Genomic DNA, 20,392 nt, shown 5'->3' on the forward strand with positions numbered 1-20,392 from the left:
AGTTTAAGTTTTGAATATGGGTGGAGAAAGATGTCCTGCGGCCTGAGTTGAATATATATAGTAAAAGCTTATAAACTTTCTAGAAAAAATTATATAGCTCCAGAGAATTTTACTGAGAGGGAAAAAAATGGTTACATCAAACCCTAACCCTAGAAAAGAACTTTATAAACTGATCATGTTAATTAAACAGCTCGTAAATTGCTACAAACCTCTAAGCATTATATCAAATCATAGAGAAACAAGCAAAATCCACCTTAAAATCATGCATCATTCTATATATGTCGATCTTTTAACATTTATTGGCGATTAAGTGGTAAAAAGAAAAAACTTAAATGAGAAGCCGCAGTGTACCTTAAAATTCGAAAGAAGAGAAGCAGTTTTATGTTTCTAACAAAACAGAGTAAGCAATATAAACCTACCGTTCACTTTCATGGCGAAAGCGAATTATGACAAAAAAAACCCCAAGAAACTACGAGTTCATTTACCTATTTTCCAGAGGGTTCACTGTTGTCCCCCATTATTGTAATGAACAAAAATCCAGTAGCTGTTAATCTTCGCAAACCCTAAATCTGATGCACAGTAGATGCTAGGAGAGGCAAAATATATAGAAAAATGAAAATATCATAAAAAGGAAAAGTAATAGAAAAAGGAATGCACAAATTGCGGAAGAGAAGCTGCAATAAAGGAGGCAGAGCGAGTGGAAATGTCGCTATCCCCATGAGAGTCAGAGATTGAATATTATCTACATATTTGGAAATTAAAGTCTAGCTCTTTTTTCTTCCCTCAACTGTAGTGAGCGGGAAGGAAAGAGAATGAGCATTCATATGGCTAGTAAAACGAAGAGAGAGAGAGAGAAAATATGTATTAAAATAGTGTATTTTCTTTTATATATATATATATATATATATATATATGTGTGTGTGTGCGTGTGTGTGTGTATATATGTGTGTGCGCGCGCGTGCGTTTGTTATATATATATTTTAAAATATTTGATAATATATATTATATTATTAATTTAAGATATTTTAAAATATGTATTATTTTTAATTTATATAATATTATATTATAAAATACATATTATATATTATAAGCTTGCTGATAAATACAAGGGTTATAAACTAAACCATGTATACCCGACCAAGTTACAGTAAAATGGAGCAGCCGAGCAGGTGGTGGGGTTTTCTTTGACCATTCGTCTCTCTTCCTATTGCCAGACTATCTTCTTACTATATTACAAGTTACAACTGCACCTCACATGTGACTACAAGAATAATAATTTCGTATAAAACTATAGCAATATGATATAAAATTAATATATATCTTAGGAGAATATCTTAAATATTTTTTTAGGTTTCCAAATTTATCATTCTAATGACATTTTTTGCCATTTTATCCAAAAAATGCATTGCAAATATGACTTAATTTATTTTTGTTTCACCATTTCAAGATAAAGACAATGTAACAAGGGTACGGTAAAGAAATATCTAAAACAAAATTTTTAAAATTTGAGAGTTCATATAACAATATTAAAACCTATAATAAAGAGAAATTCTAATTTTTAATTATTATTTATGATATAAAAATAATTTAAGTATGGTAGAATTATCATGGCAACATAACACTAATCAGTACATATACTACACACAAGTTTTTAATTTAGTAATTACCAATCATATTAATTATAAAATTTATGTAGACAATGGATTAATGTTTCATTTGAGACAATTCATTTGCAATGATTTATTTGACAATCATGGTCAACAAAACTTTCAAGTTTCAAAGCTGGAACAATGTTTAATTATTAACAATTTTGAAAGGGATGGAGATCTATAACATTTTTAAAACCTACTATAAACATTAGGCCAAATGATTACTGCCCACCCACCTATGGTAATTCTTATTTTTTTACTCTAAAAAATTAATAGGAGACATATTGAATTGAATTTAAAAACTTTTTAAACACCTCCAATTTTTTTAGAATTTTAAAACCCTCTAAAATTTTCGTCTTTACATATCAAACTTTGGTGGAAAATAGTCATTTGGCATAAACACTAAGATTAAACATAACTTTCAAACCTTTAAGTAAGCACACTCAACTTTCACTAATTCACTTCAATACAAAAGAAAGAAAGAACAAATTTTATAAGAGGTTATTATTAATAATCCTTAATAAATGAGGGCAAAAGTGGGGATTTTTTAAGATTTGAAAACCATAAAATTAATATAAAAGAGTTATAAAATGGAATTAATATAGGAGTTATAAAATGGAATTATTATAGGAATTATAAAATGAAATTATTATTAGAAGTTGTAAAATTTAAAATATAAATAAACTTGTAATAAGTTGCAAAAACAGGAGTTAGAAGTTTTAAATAAAACATTAATATACACTAATTAGTCATTACAAAAATTTTACACAATAAAATTATATGTACATATTTTTAGTGCACAATTTAGATATATAAATAATATATTATTACGTAATTAGATAATTTTAAATTAAAAATAAAATAATATTTAATTATATAATAAGATATTAATCAAAATTGTATACAAAAGATATATAGGCATATCATTACCCTTCTTTACAACTTTGACACCACAAAACATTGTGATTATCTTTCATGGCTTTGCTCATAAAAGGAGTGACTGAGAGTCTTTAGGTTGTATTTTGCAGCCTTTATAGTATCATTCATACCCACAAAGACGGAGGGACTCTTTGGTGAGATAACGCATGTTAAAGTGTGGACTCTCTGGGCTCAAACTTGCACTCTTAATTGATTTAGCTATAGTTATCATTCATTTATACATATTCTAAAGGCAAGGAGTTTCTTGTTTTAAAGGCCACTTTGTTAGTATACTCATTCTTCCCTAAAAGTTCAATTGTTTAGAGAAATTACTATGTCATCAGCCTGACTGGCTCTAACAAGTTTTCAATGTCATTCTATATCAAACATTTGTGTCAAACGTACTGCTACAAATTATATTGAAGACCCATGCATGATTTGACTTTCATTTCACTGACTCTTCGAATACCAAAACAAAATTTAAACAGATCGGATTGGTTCTGAACTCCTAGAATATAATTGATTTCTTCCAAGCCTTAAATTCCAACTACTGGAATTTAGGTCTTCAAGCAATAACCTTGATAAAAAAGAAAATGAAGTGCCATCACTATTGCATGCAACCCCCGCCAGATTTAACTCTCAGTTCTAATTACTAATACATAGAGAATTTCCTCAATGTTAACCCAAAAAAGATGGGCAAAAAGAGGAGGAATAGCTGCCTTATACTTTCGACTCTTTTGATCCAGTGGGCAGGAAAGGCTCCCACCATCCATATTCATACTTAGGATAAGGTGCCACCCATTTTTCTGGCTTCTCAAACTCTAAAGTAGCAGGGTTGGAGGCTAGAGCTTCTTCTAGACTGTGAGCTTTGTATACATCTGATAAAACACGGTCCAATCTCAATTTCATAAACCTGCAAAGGCACATGGTGAACAATATAGATGTAATTGGGAAAATGTATAGTGCAAGAAATGAATAAAGTAATTATTTAAACCTAAAGAGGTGACCGAGGTTTCCATCAGGATGGAACAATCCAATGTCTGGCATCAAACTAATGGAAATGAGGGAGAATAGTAATCAGAAGGTAATCTATAATGCAGCCAGTAAACACATGATAAATTTACTTTTTTAACATCATCATGGTCATTGGCATTTAGTATTAAACAAGATCACAAGGGATGGTGCTGATTACAGGTAGCACAGGGTTATTTCCATTTCATGAGTGAGATTATTGGATCCAGTTACACAAACAAAAATTTCGAAAACACTGCTTTATGTGTTTGATACATAGTTTTGTTGAGAAGCATCTTCTGTTTATTGGTCTAGTCTGGCTTGCTATTCATAAACAAAACTTCATTTCTTGTCTAGGAGTTCTGTAAAAGACCATCTACAAAGGATAGACTTAATATGCCTGTTCTATTTTTCATATAAACGTCACACAGGGCATAGATCATTGCTTTTATGATGCCTTTTTTAATGAATACTCAGAAGGTACTGGACACTTGTAATATTCATTGAAGCGAAGGGAATTGGGGTTTTGAATTTGAATGAAACAGTAAACAAGAGCAAAAGTAAAAAAAAAAAAGCAGCAGAGAGTTCAAATAGGAATTCAAGTCTGTATACACCAATTTACAGAGCAGAAGAGAAGTTCACTAAAAGTTCTATCTGGTATTGAGTTCAGAATTGTTAGTTTCAGAGGAGTAGCTCTGTGTAATAACAGGATTTTCCCACTCAGATTTTGATGGTATAAGGTAGTTTTGCACTAGATTTTCCAAAGTTGCTATCAAACAAGGCTTGGTTTCATTTTACTTCACAATTTTTCTGGTTTGAAATTAGGCCAATTTTTATCTTCTGATTAAAAAAAAAAAAAATAGTAATCAAGCCAAAAAAAGGACCATCACATAGACAACAAGAGGGTTATTAACTGAGTTTATGCCCCAATTTGCAATAATAACAGTGTTGTTAACAGAAACAAATCAATAAAAAAATGCAGAATGGCACACGCTGAGCCTGGTTTTTCAAAAAGAAAAATGCTTCTTAGTTTAAATCTATGTACTTGTCCTTGCTTTATTTGTCACACCAGAATGCAAAGTTAACTTTTAGCAGTACGATAAAACAAAGAAGTGATGAACGATTCTAACGACCACTGAACATTAATTGCAATGATTCGATAAAAAGTCCACCTAGGAAAAAAAAAGGCAGTTTTCTGGTTGTAGGACTTGATAAAAAACTGATTCAAAGTTATAATGCATCAAATTTAGAATGTCAAATATGAAATAGATATATAAAACCATCAAATCAAGTTCCATAGATTTAAGTCCTTTTTTTATTTTTCTTCTTCTTCTTTATAAGAGCATTCTTACTCCCATACTATTAAGTTGGATAACTTCAAATGGCCTAAATAACAGAGCAAGCGATCAATGATTTAAAATATGGCAAAATATGAGCATTAACGATAAAATCTAAATAAATTCTTACGTAATCCAAGGACCGTTAGTTGAAACCAAAGCAACAGCAGGTCTGCGTAATCTTTTAGTAATGTTGGGGAATTTATCCAAGAATTGGGGCTCAATCACAAGCCAAAAATCCTGCTCTTTATTACGTTCGCCATAGTTTCGAAGCCTCTCAAACATGAGCTCCCTGAAGTGCTCCTCTTCATCCAGCATGAATTTCGCATTCGCGACAACAAAAAAAATACTTGTTGGTCTCCTCCTGTACATTCAAACAACAAAAAAAGCCAAAACCAAAATTTTATGTACAATTTGTAAAAAAAATCTAAACATCTCTTGAATCAAATTACTAATGAGAGGAAAAAAAAAAACCTTTTCAGGAAGAGGATTGGAGGAAGAACTAAGTTGGCTAGAGTCAATGGAAGCCACAGCGGCTTTGAAGGAAGGAGAATTTGTAGTGAGGCATTTCTTTAAGTGGGTTTGGATGAATGGAGGGAAAGATAATGAGGGTGATCTCAGTGAAGCTCCATATTGAGTGGAAACGGGAACACCACCTACTATCAAACTTAGACTGCTTGAAGTAAACATTTGTGGGTAATTAGTTCAGCTTCTTCTTGTTGTGATTCACTGGAGGTGATGGGAAGGGTTTTAGCATCGTTGTGACAACATGAGAAGCAGATGGAGGGACATTATGCTGCTACTGATGATGCTGCCGACTACCATAAGGGTCAACTGGCAATTATCAAAAGAAAAACAATAAGAAGAATTATTTATACTGCTTAAAGTAGATAATGTGAGAAAGGAAGTATAAAATATTGAAGTCGGGAAATCATTTATCCAATATATCCAATCTTCTTCAGAGTTGATTAAAGAAAATGGAACGATTATAGGTTTATAACTTCTTCATAGATCCATGCATTAAGACAATCGAAAACGATTTTTTTTTTCTTTTTTTTATAAGAAAAAATAGCAATCAAAACTCAAAAATCAAACAACAGCCATTGGCGACTCAAAACTCCAAATGGAACAAAAGAAATGCGAAACTTAGGGCCAGGAGGCGGTGGAGGCATATAGTAAAGAGCCTTATCATCTCTCTTTTTCTTCTCACAGCAACAATGAAACAACAAGCTAATCACCACAAGTATATCCAGTCCTTCTAAGGCTAAGCTCACCACTAACCTAGTACATATCCCACCACCTCGGGAAGACGATGAACCAGGCGGTGGCAGTGGACTCCGAGTAGTTGACAATGACAGTGCTCCTAAACTTCTTGGCGGCGAGGGTGAGTTGCCATCAGAAGGATTCAGTGGAGGCGGAGGAGATGCAGGAGTAGCGGATGGGGGCGTAAGGTCGAGAAGGGTGGTGGAGGTGACGACTCGGCGGGTGGAGTAGCCCTTGTGTAAAACTGTTTTAATTTTATAAAAAATTAAAACAAATGGGAACATGGACTTTTCGAAATTTAAAGATAGAGGCGTAAGTTCACTAAAGTTCGGGTCGAAAATAGTCATTCAGTCTAAATTCTGTGGACGTGGCGTCATTTTAAAGGCCAACCCAAATAAAAAGAGCGGGAAAGGACTTCCATAGTTTCTGGCATTAAGATGAACGAAAACCTTCAAAGAAATCACAAAACAGCTACACTCACCAACACGAAGCGCTGGAGCAAATAAAATGGAGTCTACTCTCAAGGTCAAATTCAACTTCAACTTCCTCCGACTCATTTCATCATCTTGATTTTGTTCTTATTCATGGTTTTTTATTTTATAACAATTTTACACAAATTTTACAGAAATATTTTGGTTTTTCCGAGTTCCGTCCTTATCAAAAGGAGGTCATTCATCAAATTATAGACAAAAGGGACTGTCTTGTTGTCATGGCGACTGGGAGCGGAAAATCTTTATGGTAAAATCAAACGCTTCGTCTCAGATTTTGTTTGTTTTGTTTTGCTTTAATTTATATCACCGGTTTCAGATTCTGGTTATTTACGCACATATATTTGTTTGCTTGTCTGTTAACAGCTATCAGATTCCTCCTTTGCTCACTGGAAAGACGGCCGTAGTCGTTAGCCCTCTTATATCTTTGATGCAAGATCAGGTTTTTACTTCTAGGTTTAGGGCTTTTTCAGTTAACGATAATATCTGACGATGTTACCAGGAGCATAATTTTCTGGTTTTATGTTTTAGTTACTTATATTTACACATAATGATTATGGAAACATTGTTATGTGTAACCAAAACTCCGGTAACTCTATAGTGATGTCTGTCCTGTATAGTCTGTCATGGAATTAGTAGGTCTCATAGTATGACACTTACTTTAGATCTGCCTTTTGATGGGTTGTGGTCACAATATTTTGTCGCTGATTGATTCTATTGTTAAGTGTAACCGAAGCATGGCTACTAATTGTGATATTGGTCCAATAACGCTATAGAGAGATTGGTCCTTTATGTTTATGCAAACAGTTGGCCCTATATTGTTACAGGACCAGTATGACACTTGTTTTAGGCCTTCCTTTTGATTAGATATGGTTACACTGATTGTTTAGCTGATTTATTGTATTGGTTCCATAAAAAACAGGTGATGAGTTTAAAACACAGAGGCATCAAAGCTGAGTATCTTGGATCCTCGCAGACTGATCCTACTGTCCAGACAAAAGCCGAGACTGGTCATTTTCATTTACTGTATATGACTCCAGAAAAAGCATGCTTAATTCCCAGAAGGTCACCCGTCTGCATTTGTTTTTTTTTATTTTTTTTGTTCAAATTGATTCACTTAGCCAGTTAAAAATTTTAATCTTTTACTGGTGGTACAAGATAAGTTTGTTTCTAAAATCTACATATGTTTGATGAGTTCAAATGCTATTAATCCCTATTTATACAATTATTTGTGCAGTTTTTGGTCCAAGTTGCTGAAAGTGGGAATTTCACTGCTTGCCGTTGATGAAGCACATTGCATATCAGAGTGGGGCCATGATTTCAGGTTGTTCTTTTTTCCTCTCCTAATGTGATTCCTGTTCTTATAGTTTAGAAATTTTGTTTTCTTGTGTTTAAACTTGTTCTGGCTGAGTGATAATTTAAAAGTGAAATATTGTTTGTTTTAAATTTAAGAATGATCATGCCATTTTTCTGGATCATTTGGTTGCTTTTATTCTTATCTTCCCTAGACAAGTGTCTCTTTACCCATCTTATATGGTCTTTATGTTCATTATATTTGTGTATTCCTTACTCATCTGAACACTTCCTTTACTTAGCGGCATTCTATATTGACTCATCAAGCATAATCCATGTCATCTGCTGCTGGCTCTTCAATATATATATATTGATAAAAAACATGGAACTAAAATTAATATTTTGAATAGATACAAAGATGGAGAACCAACAGATCTGTCTGAAAATAGAAAAACAGTAGTGATGAAGAAAAGTAATAAGAATAATAAGAAAAGTAACTTGATGGAAACAGCATTTTAACATTGATTTCTTTATTTATCATTTGATTAATGGTTACTTCATGGAATTTTTTTTGTTTACTTTACAGTTGACCAAGCATGACTAGTGTATAATTGCTTTTAATTTCTAATAGTTTTCCTTACCGCGAATTTTTAAAGATTTATTCTTTCTTGCTTTTCAGGGTCGAATATAAGCAGTTAGATAAGTTACATGATACTCTGATGGATGTTCCATTTGTTGGCTTAACTGCAACTGCTACTGAAAAGTATGTACCTTACATATTTGTAATATATCTTAAGTTGGCTGGATTTAATGTTTAGCTAAAATATATTAATTGCAGTCTTCCGCTAATTACCTTTGACTTTGTAATGGTTTTCTTGAGCTTGCACATAAGGGGATCATTATGTCATCTAAAGTTGGTTTTATGTGGTTGAAATCCTAATTGTTGGTAAGTTTAGATTATTGATTACTGATAGTCTTCATGTACCTTATCTGGTCCCAGAGAATAAGCTAGTGATCACATACCGAAATTTTGCCAATACTAGAGTTTGTGTGTGTTTACATATATATTATTTTCTTAATCCTTTCATCCATGACCTGTTATGTTGCCACTTCAAGTGAATGGTTGTAGATTCCATCATTTGAAGCCTCAGATAAGTCTTTTCTCTCTTACACAGACAGACAAACTCACACTCATATTTGAGTGTCTGCTCATAACTCAAACTGCACCTTTTTGGATAGATTATATCCTGGTAGCCGGTCGTAATGATTAGAAACTATTTGTATAATGTACTTAATGGCAGTTAAGGTTTAATGGATAAACAGATATTATGATTCAGATTATATTTAATTCCATATATTCTATTATCTCTTAAAATTACAACTTACCATGAAATGATGAATGGACTCATCTTTTATCCTTTTCTTTAAAACTGGTAATCTTAATCAATTGTGACTTTTTATTCTGTTTGATGTTTTAAAAAAATATAATTAGTGAAATTGTATTTTACATCATGCTAGTGTCTAATGCTGGTTAATAAAAACACTACTTCATTTACTACCAGCTTTTTCCTTGACTTGACCTTCATTCTTACAATCTTGGGTCTTCCTTTTGGCATTAACTGTTCTGGTTCTTCTGTTTATTTTGTGCTTTTTTAAGATCTCTTTGTGTTCATTGTACTTAGCGTTGTGTCAGTGAAAGAGAACTTTCAACACTTTTCAAATACGTATGATTTAATTATTTTTGGGCATTCCAGGGTCCGCATTGACATTATGAGTTCCCTAAAAATGAAGGATCCTTATGTTGCCATTGGATCATTTGATCGCAAAAACATCTTCTATGGTGTGAAAGTTATCAATCGTGGTCAGTCATTTGTCGATGAGATTGTGAAAGAAATTTCAATGTTTGTAGCTAATTCTGGTTCAACTATTATTTATTGCATGACAATCAAAGATGTTGAGCAGGTCTGTTTTCATTTTTCGTTTATCCTTTTTTCAACTTAAATCAGCTTATTTTTCCTATAATTCACTGGTTATTTCAGTTTGGATCTTGCATGTACCCGGATAGGCTTCGTGACTATTTTTAATTACTTCATTCACCAGGTTTTCAAGGCACTTTTGGAGGTAGGAATTAAGGCTGGAATGTATCATGGTCAAATGGAAAGTAAAGCTCGTAAGGAGTACCATAGGTCTGTGCCCATACTCCATGTGTACAATGTCAATTCTAATTGTCATATATATGAAAATGCTTTATTATAGGTAAAAAATTGTTAACTCCTGATTTTTTCAAAGCAAGCACTTACATTTTAATCAAACTCCCTCAAATTTTCGTAGAAATTCATTAAGTTGTCTTTGATAATTGTGTTAACAGTCTATTTTACCTACCATTTTATGCAATCTCTCAAACTAACATCTTAAAAAAACCAAAAATTTAAAATAACATTCAAAGCCTATAAGTTTAGTTCCAAAATTACTCAACCAAAGCATTGCTCAACTAATTCTCATTTAAACTCAATATTAAGCTGTATTGGATCTACCCATTTCAGGTGTTGCTTCTTTGGATGCTGAAACTCAAAAATACTCAAATTAAATCACATTTAAAAATGATGAAGAAGTGGTCATGGAGGCAGTGTGCCTTGCAAGGCTACACTGCTGCTGTGGCGTGGGGCACAAAGCCCACTCTGCTTGTTTATTTATTTATTTGCTTGACTCAAAATAAAGATGTCACATAAAAAAAATTTTAGGTTTTGACTTATATAAGGGTAGGAGAAACCTCTTTAAGTTTTGTTTCAAGACAACTGGGGTAAAATGACAGTCTTTCCCCAGTCAAAGTAACAAAAATCCAATGGAATTGAAGTTTGGGGTGGTCATTGATGAAGTCCTGTAAAGGGTTTGAGGAACTATGATTAAACTGTGAATAGTTGATACTCAAGTGATAAGGCGGCAAAGATCAGGGACGTAAATTGATTTTCGGCCCTCTAATATATGCCATTCCCTTGCATTATCATGTGAATTGACATGATCCTTGTTCTGCCAAACTGAACCCTTTGCTTTTGTTTCAGATTATTTATTACAGATGAACTTCGTGTTATGGTTGCCACTATAGCTTTCGGCATGGGTATTGATAAGCCTGACATAAGACATGTAATACATTATGGTTGCCCAAAGAGTTTGGAATGCTATTATCAGGAAAGCGGCCGATGCGGTAGAGACGGTATAGCTTCCACTTGTTGGCTTTATTTTGCAAGAAGTGACTTTGCAAAGGCTGAATTCTACTGTGGAGAATGCCAAACAGTATGTTCTTTCTTTTGTTGAGAAACTTGATAAGCTTTTGTTTTGTAAAATTGTTTTACCTTGTGCTTGCTTTGGTTTTTTAGGGAGCTATCATTATTTATCATTATTTTTATAGATTTTGTCTGATTACTTTTTGCTTGTCTTTCAAACTAGCTATACTTGGAAAATTCTAACTTAGTTTTAAAATAATGTTTTGGTTGTTATTGACCAGGAAAACCAAAGAAAAGCTGTCATGGAGTCACTGTTGGCTGCACAACGCTATTGCTTATCAACAACTTGCAGAAGAAAGCTGTTGCTTAATCACTTTGGAGAAATATTTTCAGCTGACAAATGTGGTATGCCTTTAATTTAAATAGATAGTTTTCATGGTATTCATCTATGAACAGTAATGTGTTCTCTTGTACCTTGTTTATTTCCACGTCTACAAGATTTGCAACTTCCTCTTTATCACATTTAGGTATTTGCATGCATGTCTTGTCTTTCTATCTTTTAGAAAAATATTTAGTACATATGTCCTCAGTTCGTACCGACGTCCACCCAACCATACATGGTATTGCTTGTTTTAATATACAAAAGCTTGCAAAAACTCAATCTTTAACTTGTCTAAAAAACATGTCCATGACACTGAAGTACTCACATTGTCTTCAATTTTTCAAAACTATACCTAAAAAAACTTCCAGCATCACTAAATTTATAGCCAGTACCAAGTCTGTGGACACCTTCAACCTCCAAACATTGTTCAAAATCATTTTGACCATATACTGCATCAAAGTTATGAACTCATATTATGACAGGATCTTGCTAAGAAGCTGTACTATTAGATTTATGCTAAAAGCTTTAGAATCATTTCAAGAAATTCACTTGAAAACTAATATTATGTGTTTGTGAATTTGTGATTTTTCTGATTAACTATAAGAAGAATTCCTCAAAGAAAATTTTAAGAATAACGTCAGCTCATAAGTAGTATAACGAAAACTCTATGCGTCTCCAAAAACTGTTTAGGTGTTATGTTGCTCTTTGGACTAAGTGGAAATGCTGAAGTCTCATATATTAGATCCTGAGTAATCAGAAGGCCAGTCGTTTGGTTACGATATCAATGTAATGAAAATAAAATGTTAGATCCCAGCTAATTAGGAGAAGGCTAGTTCCTCCCTTTATACCAGTTCAACTTTTGCAACTTGGACTCAACTATCCCACTGTTACAGACCTGGAGTGTTTGGCCAACTGGTTCTGCAAAAATGAAGATTCTGCGGCAGCTGGAAGTTAATGATCAAGACTTTCCGGGATTTGTGATTACTAAAAAAAGAGTATTGTGGTGGGTTGTATTCAAATTGTTGTGTAATGGAATATGCATAAATCACTCCAAAGTAATGTACAAAAAATACTGATTGTATTGATATTGATTTTCAGAAGTACAGAGATAATTTCTCGCTAATATTGTTTTTGCAACACAGAACACAAACTTTAGCAAAAACTTAAAATAGAACATAACTCTCTCCAAAACTCGAGAGGCTGGAACTCTCCCTCACTGATTTCTTCTGCAATTTTCTTCTCTGCCGTCTCTCCCCTTTTGCTTTTATCTTCCCTCACCTTTAATTGTCTAAAAAATTCCTTAGTCTGCATTAGCCACGTGTCTTCTTTTTCCCAAGTGGTCCTGCCTTGTTTTTGTGTCATCCCCCTCATTCCATTTTGTGCAACCAACTGGTTGGCTTTTGTGCTACTATTAGCCTTGCATTTTCTGTCATGGTGTGCATCAGTATCAATTAGTCCTAACACCCACTGACTTGGATTCTTAATCATCTACATTTATTCTAAGCAAAACAGTAGAACAATAAAACATAACATGTAGCAAAGCCATCTATAGATTGAGATTAGGATTTGACTAAGAAGTTCTTAATTAAGCATCATATGGATTCATTTGTCATCCTACTGAGTTCAGGAGCACAAGACCAGGGCTGCTTCTTTAGGTGAAATCCACATTTGGCAACCAACCCCTCCCACTTTGGTTTTTGTCAAACTAAATTTTATTAATAAAGTGCGTCAATCTTCATCTTATCAATAAAGTTCCTATTTTATCCTGTAAATGAGGATATTAGCTAGGGATGGCAATGGGGAGGGGCGGGGAGGGGATATCAATCCACGTCCCCGTCCCCGTAGGGGATATCAATCCCCGTCCCTGCCCCGTCCCCGTTGCGGGGATAAAAAATAATCCCCGTCCCCTCCCCGCGAAGGAAAATCCCCTCCCCATCCCCTCCCCGTCCCCGCGGGGAAAAATCTCCTCCCCGTCCCCGTGGGGAAAAATCCCCTCCCCATCCCCGCCCCGTCCCCGCGGGGAAAAATCCCCTCCCCATACCCATAAATATAAATTTGAATTCTTTTATATATTTCAATAAATAAAATAAATCATATTTTTCCAAAATATCACTTGCTACAAGAGCTATAAAATATTCTTTGTTATTTTAGTTTAAATATAAAATTTTCATAAAATCTAACAATATGCAATAATCAATCTCTTCATTAGTAACTCTTCATGTATGTGATTTAGGGTAATTTTATAATAACATTAAATTTAACATTTTTCATTCACTTCAATTGATTTTATTAAGTTTATAATTTATTATTTTTTGTGTGTAAAACCTAGTGGATTGACTAACTAAATTTTGAAGTTGAAATAAAATTAATTTGGTGCATTTACATTTTATGATAATGAAATTCTAGGTTTTTTTAATATATTAGATTAATAGTTTAGAAATTAGTAAAAGCTAATAATTGATAATTCAAAAATTATTAAAATTAAAGTTATAGTTTTAATAAATCATAATGTAAAAATTTCTAAAACTTAATAGTTTAGAAATTATTATATTAATATATTAGATTTAGGGGGTGGGGAGGGGATGGGGCGGGGAGGGGAGGGGAGGGGAGGGGCGGGGGGGCGGGGCGGGGACACATGTATCCCCGTCCCCGATTACGGGGATTTTTTTTGTCCCCTTTCCCCGTTTTTATCGGGGAATCCCTTCCCCGTTAGGGTCGGGGCCCCTAAAGTCGGGTCCAAATTGCCATCCCTAATATTAGCATAGAATGACCAACTATGTCTCAATCCACACCTAGATCATAGACGACGTACTTATGAAATCGGGCAGATGGTGAATGAAAATAAATGTAGAATGGAAGATGTGAAGATCATAAATCTCAACATATAATAGTTAACAATAGTAGGCGTTTTAACATCTACCTTTATACAAAGACAACTTGGTTTATGCCCTTACATTTAATATCCTGTAAAATGAGGATATTAGCATAGAAATGACTTCTACCAAGTCTCAATGCACACCAGATCATCGAGCATACGAGCTCATGCTGATGGTGAATGAAAAATAAATGTAGAATGGAAAATGTAAATATCATTAATCTCAACATATAATATTTAACAATAGTAGGTGTTTTACTATCTACCTTTATAGCAAGACAACTAGGTTTATGGCCTTACATTTAATATTCAACAGTCATTTGGACATTATCATCATTGTTGGTCCAATCTCATCTTATCACCCATTGATTCTAATAACAATACTCTTTTTTTGAGAGAGCTTTTCACAAATTACATGATAACTCTATCATAGTTTTATCTTTATAATAGATCTATCAAGATGCCTTGTATCATAAATTTTTGTAAATTGGCTTCAGATTTAGTGTAAATGATTCACCTTTTGATTTCAGGAAATTGTGATAACTGCACAATCTTAAAGAGGGAGCAGGACATGTCTAAGGAATCATATATATTAATGGCTTGCATTCAAGCATGTGGGGGTAATTGGGGCCTCAATATTCCTATAGATGTTCTTCATGGGTCTCGAGTAAGGTCTTTACCTAATGTAAAATATACTTTTGGTTATTATTTATTGAAAAAGCAGAACGAAAAACATAAGGTTTTTCATTATTGTAGGAAATGGTTTATTTTTTTGTCCATAATCTTCTATTTCCTCTCAACCAATCATATAAGCCTTGTCAAATGCAAGAATAACCAATGAGGTCTGAAAAAAAGGATGCATGAATGCCTATACTGGCTGAAAACTACGCTTGTGATAACCTTTATAGCAGCACCACCCTTGATATAAGCCCTGCCAACTAAGTTTTCACCAACCCTCAGTGCTTAGTAGTTATTCAAGAGTTTTCATGTAGTGGAGGTGATAGGCTAGATATTGTCTAGAAGTTAAGGCTTGATTCTGCAAGAAATAACCACTTAAACAAGTTCTGAATTTAGTGAAGAGAAAATAGATGAAAGTATGTAAATTATGAAAGATCGTAGCTGGTTCTAACTATAAACAAATTTTGTTGACTCAGATACGGAAATCATAAAATCCTGCATAATAAGAAAAAAAAATCCTGAAATTGTAAAGAAAATCATATTTAAAAATTTACTCTAAGTAAAATTTCAGATTCTCTTAATTTCTTCATTATCTTGTATTCCTATTTGTATTACAGCAGTCTTGATGACACAAATTTCTTTTGTTTGCTCAGTTTTTTTTTTTTTAATTGCTGTTTTCTTAGATCAATGCTTATATTATTACTTTTCAATTATGGTTACAGTCAAAAAAGGTTCTTGATGCTCACTTTGACAAGCTTCCATTTCATGGACTTGGGAGAGATCATTCATCAAACTGGTGGAAGAGTCTGGCTTACCAGTTAATCTCTTCTGGTACTAGTACAATAGTCATTATTGGTTCCCTTCAGGATTATGGTCAAGCTTGATGCAGGGAAAATTGGATTTTAACATTTTGACCTGATTTTGTAGCTTACTTTCGAGTTTTAAATAATTCATATTGTAAAACCTGATAGCTATGGTTAAGTTGACAGATCATATGTGCAAGCTGGTTTTTGTTTTCCATATGATTATAAATTCCTGTAAGATAATTATTTGCTTTACAGATTTTAGGACTCAAACGTGGATATTTTAAAATTTTTTCATTTTTATTTTGAAAGGAAACTGATGCTGTATTGCAGGAGAATAGACATACAAACTCCTGTATCTCTCTTAACTTTTAGATATCAAATACAAACCTCCTAGTACTAAAGCTAAAATGCATAATAATATGTATCAGGATATGTGGTCTTTTGCTCATAATAAATTTTCAGTGAGTTTTATCCATAGACTGCTTGGTCTAACCTTGACACTCATTGCACTGTCTTTCAGCATTACAGTTTGAATAATAAATTAGCTATAGTCGGTCTTAAATTAAAAGCTGCAACTTAATGCAGGTTATCTGATGGAGACTGTTAAAGGTGTTTACAGAACTGTAAGGCATGTTCTGTTTTTGTATTTTATTATTTGCACATTTTCAAACTCTTCTTGTATAGTTTTCATTGCTTATGCAATTTATTTTATGGCTGCTTTTTCTGTGCACCCAATCAAGACTACTGTTTTCCTTTCTCGTCAGTTTTCTACCAGCAATTGATTTAACAAATTTATATCATAATGCATCAGTGTCAGTCAGATGGGAAAACAATATCTTAGTTTGGCAACACCTGATCATCAACAACCTTTAGTTTTGCCACTAACCGATGAAATGATTGATCAACATGAAAGCACATCAAGCAAAAATGGAGAATTGAAGAGTTCAGTGACATCAGAACTCGAGGGATTTTCAGAGGTTGGTAATTAAGTGTTATTTTTTTCTTTGATTGTTATTTCAATCTGGGTTGCTTCTACCATTGTATTGTTGCATTGAGTGAATTAGGAGTGTTTTGGATAAGGTCAGACTTTAGAGATCCCACTCAATTGGCATCTGTAACCTGATTGGACTAAGATTTCAATAACTAATGCTGAGGTTTTCTCTGTATATAGATTTGGATTGTCTAGTAATTAGTATAATGTCATGCATTTATCCATGTCTAGAGTCTTTGGACCGATATAGACTTAGATTCACAGAGTAATGCCTATGCAGCCTTTTTCATGTGTCAAAAGATACTGCATCCCTGCATTTTATATTATTTTGTTGAAGGGCAATTTTACTACTTCAGATGGAATGGGACTAGACGTTTTAACTTTCTGATTGAGCTGCTACTGGCAAGATTTTCTTTCAATTTTTAACCAAGCAAGTGAGCATGAACTCCAAGTTCCAGATAATATTCACTAGATCTCTGCAAAAACATATTTATAGCTTCTCCAATAAAATCTTTTTCAGTTTGTTGCTTAGCCAATGCTTAAAATAATATGTGCATCTCCTATATCTCTTGTTATATATTTGATTTTTCATCTAATGATGAGCACAGAAACTGCTAAATATTTTTCCTCAAAACTAATATCCTTCAACATGATCTTGAGAATTCATTTCGTTGTTGTGTTGACATTACCTAGTTTACTTACTACTGTACAGTTCCATTTCTAAATTGCATGTGGGAGATGATTTACCTAATGAAACCTAACAAATGATCTGGGCACATCAATTAAAGTTGGTCCCACATTATTTTTCACTTGGCGCTTTTGTATCTGTGCCACTAAAATCAAGATCTTTGACTCCATATTTTTCTGTGTATGTGTATCCTTTTCTACTTCAGGCTGAGGCAAAACTTTATCACATGCTGGTAGAGGAGAGAATGAAACTTGCAAGATTCTCAGGAACTGCTCCGTAAGTTTTTCTCATGTTGCAAGGCTAGCTTTCATGAAAGCAGTGGGCTTGTATTACAAGCAAAACCAAATGTCTATTTAGATGGAATGTGTCATTTGTGTGTGCGCTAAATATAATTGTCTCATCACAGATATGCTGTATGTGGTGACCAAACTATAAAGAAAATTGCATTAACAAGGCCATCTACTAAAGCAAGGTTGGCAAACATCGATGGAGTCAACCAGGTACATCTTAACAATGGGGAAAATATCAATTACAAACCTGAGGGTTTATCTGATTCACCTAGTAAACTGGTTTACATTATCAGCGAGCTTAGAAAATTGTATGGGTTTATTTTTCATTCATAAATTCCAGAAAGTAATTTTTATTTGTAAAGAAAATAAAATATATTTCCTTTTGATTAAGTTCTCAAGTCAATCACTCTAATGTTGATCAATGTCGCAGCACCTTGTAATGACCCACGGGGATCATCTTCTTCAAACTGTTTGGCATCTATCTCAAGCACTAAACCTTTCCCTGGATGCGGAAATAGGTGTTCAGACTATTTCAACAAGAAAACTTTATCCAGTAGCCAACAACCAAAGAAAGTTGGCTCCTGCAAAGTTTGAAGCTTGGAAAATGTGGCATGAAGAGGGTCTTTCAATTCAGAAAGTTGCTGTATGATTTCTTTGATGTTTATAACAAAGGTTTTTTGCACCATAGTCATATTTGAAGTGCATAACTTGTATCTTCCTTTGTAGAACTGCCCTGGTAGGTCAGCTCCTATAAAAGAACAAACTGTTGTTGAGTATCTTTTAGAGGCTGCACAAGAGGGATTTGAGATGGATTGGACCAGACTCTGTGTTGAGGTTGAACTGAAAAACGAAATTTTGTTAGCCATTCAGGGTGCAATCTCAAAGGTTGGCTCCACGGACAAGTTGAAACCCATCAAGAATGAACTACCAGATGATGTAAGATTGATATGTTTTAGTCAATTCTTTGATATGTGTAGGGATTTTTGTTCATGTCATATACTTGAAATAAAACTGAATATATTTGTGCAATGATGCTAGATAAGTTACCTACATATCAAGCTTTTTCTAGCAATGGAAAAGTGTGGGAAGTTGCAGGAAATGATACCAGCTAGCCACACCAAAGCTGATGAATTTCTGATGAAGGCACTGCAACAACATTCTGTTGATGCATGCCACATTGAAGAACCCCATGAAGTTGAAGAGGCGAAGGAAATGGTTGCTAATTGTTCATCTTACAATAAAGAAGAAAGAACCTCTCTTACTTCCGCAAGTGCCAGGGGACCAGAGCTAGCTCATGATAACAATGATGAAGACAACGATGAACCTGGTTCTATTAAACGCCAAAGAGTTGAGAATGAAGCTGAAAGATCCAGTGCATTTGAAGTGACAGAGAGTTCCATATTAAACTTGCTTCAAGAGTTTGACAATGGGGTGAGTGAAAAGAACACCCTCATTGTGGATAAGATGAAGCTAGTGTGCACCTTCTTCTCATTTGCTTATGGTAACATCTAAATGTGGATAATATTATTTGCAGGTTTCACCGTCTGATATTTTGGAATACTTCAATGGATCTGAAGCGGGAGCTGTTATCAATCTGCTGAGTAGCCTGGAAGGTGAATTCATCATATTTAAGAAGAATGATCTTTATAGGCTATTGTAATGCTGTAGCTGCATTGGATTGCTGAATATAGATTGCCTAGGTAAATGCAACTAACTTGTGATATTCAACAATGGCCTTTTTGTTCATAAATGGAATTCATTTCAAATTGCTGTTGTTGGCAAACAAAGAAAAGAGAAGTATTAGTGTAAGAATTCCGGTGGCTTGGTTCATCCATTTTGGCTTGTTCTTTTTATAAAATGTGCAATCAGCAATGGTATATGAATTCTTTTATTTTTATTTTCATAAAATAGAGTCCTTTTCAGGATTATATCGATTTCCTTTTTATTAGGTTTTCCTTCTGTTTTATACTCTAAAGATTTATTTTAGGTCCTAAATTATTTGTATATATTTCACCTTGTATAATGGAAGAAGTGTGGAAGAAACCACTGTTCCATAAACAAATCTGGCACATCTAATAGAAAGGATTTATCTGTGATCACAGTTATGCATCAAAGAGTAAGTCAGGTTGAATTAATTATAAATCACACAGACAGCAACTTTTTATTGCAAGTTAAGCAGTCATTTCCGGAGCAAAACAAAAGTATTCCACACATGGTAAACCATCTTTCCATGTATTACACTTTTGAAACAGGTAAATTCCAAGTACAAACAGTTTCATAATCTGTGTTGAGAACACAATATATTTGACACAGGCACTGTAACCTACCAAAAAAAACTCACTGGCAGGTTGACAAGTATGTGTAGCTGAGAGATAGGTAACTATTAGCATAAAACTGAATTCATGTGAAAAAATTGATTGGTAATTATTAAGAATAAAGTAACATTTAATTAAATAATGGCACATCATATATGTATTCATTTGTATATCTAAAAGTAAGTAC

The 20,392-nt window shown here is 33.7% G+C and overlaps 1 protein-coding gene and 1 long non-coding RNA gene across 2 annotated transcripts; one reads left to right on the forward strand and one right to left on the reverse strand.

Annotated features, from left to right (window-relative positions):
• Positions 1 to 6,584: 6,584 nt before the first annotated feature.
• On the forward strand, positions 6,585 to 19,720 carry LOC123210788 (ATP-dependent DNA helicase RecQ-like). The gene is made up of 20 exons (XM_044629269.1): positions 6,585 to 6,703; positions 6,804 to 6,916; positions 7,033 to 7,108; positions 7,589 to 7,731; positions 7,904 to 7,990; positions 8,639 to 8,722; positions 9,714 to 9,921; positions 10,060 to 10,145; positions 11,019 to 11,250; positions 11,462 to 11,585; positions 14,968 to 15,104; positions 15,838 to 15,946; positions 16,507 to 16,549; positions 16,733 to 16,898; positions 17,806 to 17,876; positions 18,007 to 18,100; positions 18,321 to 18,533; positions 18,617 to 18,826; positions 18,929 to 19,321; positions 19,425 to 19,720. Exons 1-20 carry the CDS (start codon positions 6,686 to 6,688, stop codon positions 19,548 to 19,550), a joined length of 2,733 nt encoding a protein of 910 aa, XP_044485204.1. The 5' UTR covers positions 6,585 to 6,685; the 3' UTR covers positions 19,551 to 19,720.
• Positions 12,624 to 14,973, reverse strand: LOC123210790. Its single transcript, XR_006501291.1, has 2 exons — positions 14,483 to 14,973; positions 12,624 to 12,988 (listed from the first exon to the last, which is right to left on the reverse strand). It is a non-coding gene; the product is annotated as an uncharacterized LOC123210790 (long non-coding RNA).
• Positions 19,721 to 20,392: the final 672 nt, after the last annotated feature.

Source organism: Mangifera indica, chromosome 3 (assembly GCF_011075055.1).
Source record: "Mangifera indica cultivar Alphonso chromosome 3, CATAS_Mindica_2.1, whole genome shotgun sequence".
Classification (NCBI taxonomy): Eukaryota; Viridiplantae; Streptophyta; class Magnoliopsida; order Sapindales; family Anacardiaceae; genus Mangifera; species Mangifera indica.